Genomic DNA, 8,700 nt, shown 5'->3' with positions numbered 1-8,700 from the left:
AGGTATCTGCGAGCTGGCGTTTGGCCTCAGCGGTGTAAAGGTCGGTGCGCCAAACTACTACCACGCCTCCCTTGTCTGCTGGTTTGATAGTGAGGTTGGGATTGCGATGGAGTGAGTGGAGGGCTGCGCGTTCCGAGGGTGAGGGGTTGGAGTGGGTGAGAGGGGTGGGGGAGTTCAGGTGGCGGTTAATATCGCGGCGGCAGTTGGCTATGAAGAGGTCGAGGGCAGGTAGGAGGCCAGCACGGGGTGTCCAGGTGGACGGGGTGTGTTGGAGGCGTGAGAAGGGGTTGTCAGAGGGTGGGCGAGAGTCTTGGTTGAAGAAGTAGGCACGGAGGCGAAGAATTGTTCGATGTCACGCCGTGTGTTGAACTCATTAATCCGAGAGCGTAGTTACTATGCTGAGCCCACAGCAACTGTTGAATTGACAAACCAATCAAAAGGCTATCTCTGAACAAAATTGCCATGCGCCCTCATGGCCAATGGCATTTTTTTCCTGGAATTCTTCCCCTCAGTGCTCCAATAGGGCTGCATTGGACATGCAATTCACAATGTTCTTCAATAAGTTGCTTTCAACGAAGTAAGAGTGATTTGCTTGGTCCATTTCAGAGAGTAATTTGGAGTAGTAGGAGTCTGGATTACTCCTCTGCAACTGGCAGGAAAGGTTAGGTCACCCTTCGCAGGATGGCAGCCGGTGACTAGTCATGTTTAGTGTTAGGTCCACAACTTGTCACTTTATACGTAGTGATCTAGATGAAGGAACTGTGTGCATTCTGGCTAAGTTTGCAGATGATATAAAGGTAGGTGGAGGGACAGGTAGTATTGAGGAGGCAGGGAGGCTGCAGAAGGATTTCGATAGGTGAGGAGAGTGGGCAAAACAGTGGCAGATGGAATACAACATGGGAAAGTGTGAGGTCATGCACTTTGGTAGGAAGAGTAGAGGCATGGACTATTTTCTAAATGGGGAGTAAATTCGGAAATCTAAAGTGTAGAGGGATGTGTGGGAGTCCTAGTCCAGGATTCTCTTAAGGTAAGCTTGCAGGTTAAGTCAGTAATTAGGAAAGCAAATACAATGTTTCCATTTATTTCAAGAGGACTAGAATATAAAAGCAGGGATGTACTTCTGAGGCTTTATAAAGTTCTGGTCAGACCACATTTAGAGTATTGTGAGCAATTTAGGGTCTCATACCTCTGGAAGGATGTACTGGCGCTAGAGTGGGTCCAGAGGAGGTTCGCGAGAATGATCCCTGGAATGAAACGCTAAACATATGAGGGACATTTGAGATCTCTGGGTCTATACTTAATGGAGTTTAGACGGATGAGGGGGGATCTAATTGAAACTAACAGAATACTGAATGGCCAGGACAGAGAAGATGTTGGGAATATGTTTCCATTGGCAGGAAAGCCTTGGACCTGAGGGCATGGCCTTCGAGTAAAGGGAAGACACTTTAGAACAGAGATGGGCGGCACGGTGGCACAGTGGTTAGCACTGCTGCCTCACAGCGCCAGAGACCCGGGTTCAATTCCCGCCTCAGGCGACTGACTGTGTGGAGTTTGCACATTCTCCCCGTGTCTGCGTGGGTTTCCTCCGGGTGCTCCGGTTTCCTCCCACAGTCCAAAGATGTGCAGGGTCAGGTGAATTGGCCATGCTAAATTGTCCGTAGTGTTAGATAAGGGGTAAATGTAGGGGTATGGGTGGGTTGCGCTTCGGCGGGTCGGTGTGGACTTGTTGGGCCGAAGGGCCTGTTTCCACACTGTAAAGTAATCTAATCTAATGAGAGAAATTTCTTTCGCCAGAGAGTGGCAAATCTATGGAATTCATTGCCACAGAGGCTGTAGAGGCCAGGTCATTGAGTATATTTAAAACAGAGGTAGATAGGGTTTTAATTGTCAAAGGGATCAAGGGTTAGAGGGAGAAAGTGGGAGAATGGGGTTGAGAAACCTATCAGCCATGATTTGAATGGTGAAGCAGACTAAATAGCTAAATGGCCTAATTTCTGCTCCTATGTTTTGTGGTCTCTTACCCTGTTCACTGTTATCCTCACCAACCCCAACTGAAAAGCTCTCCTGAAACCCATATCGATCTGTGAGGGTCAGAGTATAACCTGTCATCTGATAGTTCTCTCTGACCTGCACCTTCCCACTTCCTGCAGCTGGTATTCCCTTTGCCCTAGCCTTTTCTCCTGAATTAAAATTGGAATGAAGATGTCTCTGAGAGTTTAAAGGAGAGAGGCCCATTTACACACATGGGTTTCTGAGCAAACGACAAAAAAAACCTGAACGTGTTTTTAAAATTCACTTATGAGACAGGGGCACTGCTGCCTGCCAGCATTTATTGTCCAGCCTTACTTACCCTGCAGAAGGTGGTGGTGGTGAGCTGCTTTCTTGAACTGCTGCAGTCCATATGCTCTGTGTAAACCCACAATGCCATTAGGGAGGGAATTCCAGGATTTTGTTCCAACAACGTAACTGTATAATTGTGTGAGTTCTTGCATAATTTATTCTGCAAAGCATGTACATGTTTTGGGAATGAGAAATTTAATGTATGATGGTGAGCTACAATCTCCAGTGATTTATGGAGGTCGTGGTTCTTGCCAGATGTTGTAGCAGCCATATGAATGGTATAGCACTCCTATATGATGGATCCATGAATCATCGAGTTTTAATCACAATGCAAAGACCTGCATGGTTAACTTACATAGTTCAGTGATGAGGGATCATGCAGACAAATTGTCTCTGTGCCCCACCCTTTGTAGTCCATTGATAAAATCTGTATTTCTGCAGACAAAACAGAAATGTGATTTCTGGTCTGTTAGAAACGAAAATCGCTTCTCAATAATCGCTCTAGACAAATTCAGGAAAACAAAGTTTTATTAGCAAGTCTGCAGAGTTGGGCACTCTTCTGAGAAAAGCGCGCCGAGGCTAACAATGTCTTCTGATTAAATACAGGACAAGTCCCTCCCCTCTGTGGCTCTAAAGAGTCACGAGGTTCACATTCTAAACTGTTCAGCAATTTTCCATTCTATATCCTTATCTTAAAGTCTATAGCAGATGTTCCCCGAGTTGTTTTTTCTTCTTACCCTGTAGTCTTATCAGTCAAGGACTTATTCTTCTCTGTCAGAGTTAGTGGTCCTATTAATCAAGGACTTGTTTTTCTATTTTGTGTGAGTGGTCTTATCAGTCAAGGACTTGTTTTTCTACTCTGTCAATGTGAGTGGTCTTATCAACCCGTAGCAGCAGATGTCTCGTCTTTTATTACAGAGAAGCATGTTTTACCCTACCCCTATGGCTCTATTCCCCTTAGACTCTGAGGTCATGCACATCTCAGTTGTTTGTACCGAAATCGTCTCTCACATGGTCCATGATAAATTAGCACTTGGACAGCACAAGAGCAATAAGCTTAGCCAAATTCTACCAAATAAACCAAGTTGAGTTGCTCTGGTTTGAACAGCTGTCCAATTGGTCTTATGTGAGTGTGTTCTGGACACTGAGCAAGCACAGAACCAAACAGGAGTCTGAAAGCTTCCTGGTATTTAATTGTGCTTGAACAATAACCACTCCTGGAAAGACAAATAGTGCCTGTGGAACCTCAGCCAGTAAATGAGTGGAATAAGCCAGGTTGACAAATCGGTGCTGATGGAAAATGTGGCTTGCCAAAATATGGAAAAATAACTTTTTAGGTAAAAGATCTAGAATGGAGTACAAATTAAACTGCCAAACATGATTTGGAAACCATAAATGCATTTCATTAAATCTAGCCTTTGCTTTTTTCTCTTTTTACATGCACAGTTGAGTCTCCTAGCTGATTTCTTTCAAGAAAATGAACAGTCTACAGGGAGCTTGAAGCCAAATATTAAAGTCAGGCCGGCAAGACCAGGGTTTAAATCCTTCAACAAACAGCACCGGACAACTGTCGGTAGTAAGGTATAATTAGGCAGTGTCCTTCTTGTTTAATGCTGAGGGGCTTTAACATTGTTGTGAAACAATGCATTTCTAACTCCGCTTTGTGGATGTTAAATTACAGTTCCGTAATTCTCTGCATCTACTAATGAACACCCTCAATGCTACAACACCTCACTACGTGCGTTGCATTAAGCCGAATGATTTGAAGCTGCAGTTTGAGTAAGTGTCTTGCTGCATCTTTCCAATTTCCCATATGGAAATGTTTACCTTTTGTTACAAAATTGAGAAGAAAACCCATTAATAACTTGAATTTCAAAGTGCTACATTGTAAGCTTCTGTTTTTAGGTATGATTCAAAGAGAGTTGTTCAACAGCTTAGAGCCTGTGGTGTTCTGGAAACTATTCGGATCAGTGCACAGAGTTATCCTTCCAGGTGAACCTAAGCTTCCTGTAGTTCTTTCATCATATGCCCGAAAAAGCATAAATATCAATTCTCAGCTTAATATTTTCAGGTGGACGTACTTTGAGTTTTTTAGTCGCTACCGCATTCTGATGTCACAACAAGACCTTGCATTAGATGATAAAAAACAGATCTGCAAAGAAGTCTTAAAGCATTTAATTCAGGTTAGTAAGTTAAGGCTATAGCTAAGTCGCAGTTGTCTAACTCAATTGTTGTCAGTTGTTAAAAAATCACACAACATCTCCAAATCAATTGTTGTCCTTTGCTTTAGTCAAAACATATTTTCTTTTACACCAGCTTATCAAAATTCTGACAATTGATACATTGAAATTAATCAATAATGCTGTCATGGTTACTTTCTACATTATTTCTGTACAAGAAAATTACTGTGAATGCAAAGACTTAATGAAAACTACATGATAATTAACCTTACTTTAGTTGCATAATTAATAACACATCTTTTAAGAGTAATACAGTGAAATAATGTGTCTATGATTTGGATAGTCTATGCAACCAAAATATCATGAAATAAACTTATGAAAGTTACATGTCATACAAAAGTTAACTATTGTTACTGTAGCTAGCTAACACTGACTCATATATTTTATCTCTATATCCAAACCTTAACAAAACGTTGTGCACTGTGAGCTCAGTGGTCCCTCAGTGCTTTTCTGAGCAAGCAAATAAATACTATCCCTTTCATCATTCCCTCCCCCAGGATCCAAACCAATACCAGTTTGGTAAAACCAAGATTTTCTTTCGCGCGGGGCAAGTGGCATATTTGGAAAAACTGCGTGCAGATAAACTGAGAGCTGCTTCAGTCACTATACAGAAGAATCTGCGATGCTGGATTCAGCGGAAAAAGTTCCTAAAAATGAAACGAGCTGCTATCATCATTCAGCAGTATGTTCGTGGGGAACGTGCTGTACGGTAAGAGTTCTTGTCACTCTGCTGCAATTTATGAGCGTGCTTTGAAATAACAAAGAAATCCCATATGCGGGAAAGGCTTAATCAATGTAATGAAACCACGGTGTGCCCTTTTAAAAGTAATTTCATGGAAGTGGGTGTCATTGTCAAGGCAGTCTTTGTTGCCCAACCCCAATTGCCCTTGAAGTGAATGGTACTCCAGAATGTTTTGGAGAGCATTTAAGAGGCAACTACATTGCTGTGGATCTGGAGTCACATGTAAGCCAGACTATGTAAAGATAGCAAATTTCCTTCCCTAAAGGACATTGGTCAGTTAGATTTTTGAGTTAATTGCTGATAGCTCTCATCTCCATGTTTTATTAAGTGAATTTAAATTCCACCAGCTATTGTGGTGGGATTAGAACCTCGGCTCCCAGACTGGCTCTCTGGATTACTGGACCAATGACATTATCACTACACAACCATGTACTTGTGTTCATGTAACACATTTCACACCCTCAGGATGTTCCAAAGTGCTTTACAAGCAGTTAACTAGATTTGAAATCAAAGGTTAGCCATTGCATGCTCCCAATGGGCGTGCATTCAGTTAAAAAGGGATGAGGGGTATGTAAATTAGGCTAAGTAGCCAACCCACCACTGGCATTCCCTGTACTTTTCGTCTGCACAGACCTCTGAGGTCCATGTGTGGCAATGACTTCCAGATGGTTTATCACATTGCATTGGATTTTATAGAGTCAGAGTCATACAGCATAGAAACAGATCCTTCGGTCCAAGCGGTCCATGCCAAACATAATGCCAAACTCAACTAGTGCCACCTGCCTGCTCCTGGCCCATATCCCTCCATTATCTTATAAATAAAATGCATTACACATGTTACATGCTCTGCAAAATAATTACAAATGTTGAATGTGTAATTAATTTGAATGTATAACAAGAAAAGGACACATTTTGTCATGCATTTGTCAAGATAATTCAAAGGGCAATCAAGCATTTATTCTAAATGAAAGGGTTGGTTGGCAACTTGACTCTGATTGGTAGACGTGTTGCCATGGAGAATGCACCAATTAATGATGTTTGATGGTTAATAACTAAAGAATGTGCCTTTTTTTTCAGCAATATTTAAGTTATGCACTACCAAATGACTATTGATGCATATATGATTTTATTTTAAGACGTGTATTGAATGCAGCTATTTTAAAACAATCCTGGGCTGCAGTTATAATCCAAAAACACTGGCGGCGATTTTCAGTGTCTCATCATTACCACCTCATTCTCAAGGCTATCATCAGAATTCAGTCTTTCACCCGAGGCTGGTTAGCAAGAAGGCAATATAAAAAGGTAAGCTGTAAATCCACAAAAAAGGTGCAGACTATGGATATGTCAACTGCAGATTAAGAGAATATGGCAGCATTATCACTGTCTCAAAGACTAAACACATTTTAACTCAATTATAGATGAACAAACTAACAAAAAATTGGAAAATCTGTAACTGCAGACACTAAGTACAGAAGTGGAGAATTCATTTATTCATTTATGGGATGAGTGCGTCTCTAGCTAGGTCAGTATTTACTGCCCATCCCTAATTGCTCAGAGGGCAGTTAAGAGTCAGTCACATTGCTGTGGGTCTGGAGTCACATGTAGGCCAGACCAGGTAAGGATGGCAGTTTCCTTCCCAAAAGGACATTAGTTTTTCCTGACAATCGGCAATGGATTCACGGTCATCATTAGACTCTTAATTCCCAGATATTTACTGAATTCAAATTCCACCATCTGCTGTGGCAGGATTTGAACCCAGATCCCCAAGACATTACCTCTGGGTCTCTGGATTAACAGTCGAGTGATAAATCAACTAGGCAGAAGTGGGTACTGCCCATGCAGGAGATCAAAGCTGAAAAATGTGTTGCTGGAAAAGCGCAGCAGGTCAGGCAGCATCCAAGGAGCAGGAGAATCGACGTTTCGGGCATAAGCCCTTCTTCATGCCCGAAACGTCGATTCTCCTGCTCCTTGGATGCTGCCTGACCTGCTGCGCTTTTCCAGCAACACATTTTTCAGCTCTGATCTCCAGCATCTGCAGTCCTCACTTTCCCCCTGCTGGAGATCAGAGTCAAGATTAGAGCGGTGCTGGAAAAGCACAGCAGGTCAGGCAGCATCTGAGGAGCAGGGCTTCCTGTTGAAGGGCTTTTGCCCAGAATGTCAATTTTTCCTGCTTCTCTGATGCTGCCTGACCTGTGCTTTTCCAGCACCACTCTAATCTTGATAATACCAACAGGCCATTGTCTCCCCAGTATTCTTTCAGTATGTAAAAATACACAAACAATTAGCAAAGAAGATCACTGTCCAAGATGCTAATGGGGGAAGAAAACCAAGGAGAAGCAATAGACAATCAGTATATTAAATGAATACTTCCTCTAGTATCCACTGGACAAGCAAGCCCTCCCCAAATAGTGATAACCCAAGTGGACTTGATGCCTTCAGCATAAATGTGTTTTAACAGTCAGGGACAAGAACAATTCTGGGATATGTCAGCAAATTCCATTAAATCTGCTAGATTGTAAACAGGGTGAAATGATGCCTGTGTCCAAAAAGGGTGACAAGATAGACACAGACACAGGTAACCATGGATAGTCAGTATCATTTGTGAAAGCCGAATAAGCAGCGTGCATTGGAAAGGAAGGGCAGGATGTTCTCTGTCCGCCTCTGAATAACCCCACCATGGTCACCAGGGGGTTAGACTCTTGAGGAACATGGGGAACAATCAGCAGTGGGTTATTTTTTTTTCCCCTGAATTGGCCTGAGGGTACACTTCTCATCCTATGAAATTCTAACAGGAATAAATAGGGTCAAAGCAGGAAGGATTTTCCTGATGATTCTGCAGTCCAGAACCACGGGTTGCAGTCTATGGTACTGGGGTGGGCCATTTCGGATTGAGACAAGGGGACATGTCTTCACCGAGGGAGTGGTAAGCCTCAAGGAGTCTCTGTCACAGAAAGTTGAGGCCAAAACATTGAATGTTTTCAAAAAGATGTTAGTATTGCTCTTCGGGCTAAAGGGATGGAAGGGTGTGGGGGGAAAGTGGGAAATGGGTACTAAGTTGGTTCAACTCAGCCACAATCGTACTGAATGACGGAGCAGGTTTGAAGGGCTAAATGGCGTACACCTCCTCCAGATCCTCTGTTTCTAACTAAGGATGTTAAACTTCCAATGTTCTTGGGCATAAAGAGAGCAGATGAAGCCTACTCTAGACCGGTGGAACACTCTGCATTTGGAAGATAAGTTGAGCACCTGATGTACTCCATTGATGATGAATGGTGGAGGCTGTGGTTAATAGGGTGTTGATAGACTCATTGCTGAAGACATCCAGCAATTAACAAAATCAATAGGACATGGAACTATAGTCAAAATGTGAGAGGACAA

The 8,700-nt window shown here is 42.6% G+C and overlaps 1 protein-coding gene across 1 annotated transcript in view; it reads left to right on the top strand.

The window, feature by feature from the left end:
- The window catches only part of myo5c (myosin VC), an 85,924-nt gene that overhangs the window by 38,015 nt on the left and 39,209 nt on the right, over positions 1-8,700 (top strand). Inside the window, exons 12-17 of the mRNA XM_043677061.1 lie at positions 3,787-3,921; positions 4,022-4,119; positions 4,246-4,332; positions 4,412-4,523; positions 5,078-5,289; positions 6,459-6,624. Of these exons, the coding sequence (XP_043532996.1) occupies positions 3,787-3,921; positions 4,022-4,119; positions 4,246-4,332; positions 4,412-4,523; positions 5,078-5,289; positions 6,459-6,624 (810 nt within the window). The remainder of the gene's footprint in view (positions 1-3,786; positions 3,922-4,021; positions 4,120-4,245; positions 4,333-4,411; positions 4,524-5,077; positions 5,290-6,458; positions 6,625-8,700) is intronic.

Source organism: Chiloscyllium plagiosum, chromosome 36, assembly GCF_004010195.1.
Source record: "Chiloscyllium plagiosum isolate BGI_BamShark_2017 chromosome 36, ASM401019v2, whole genome shotgun sequence".
NCBI lineage: Eukaryota > Metazoa > Chordata > Chondrichthyes > Orectolobiformes > Hemiscylliidae > Chiloscyllium > Chiloscyllium plagiosum.
The sequence above is the reverse complement of the archived record's forward strand: the minus strand, read 5'-3'. Positions and strand labels throughout refer to the sequence as shown.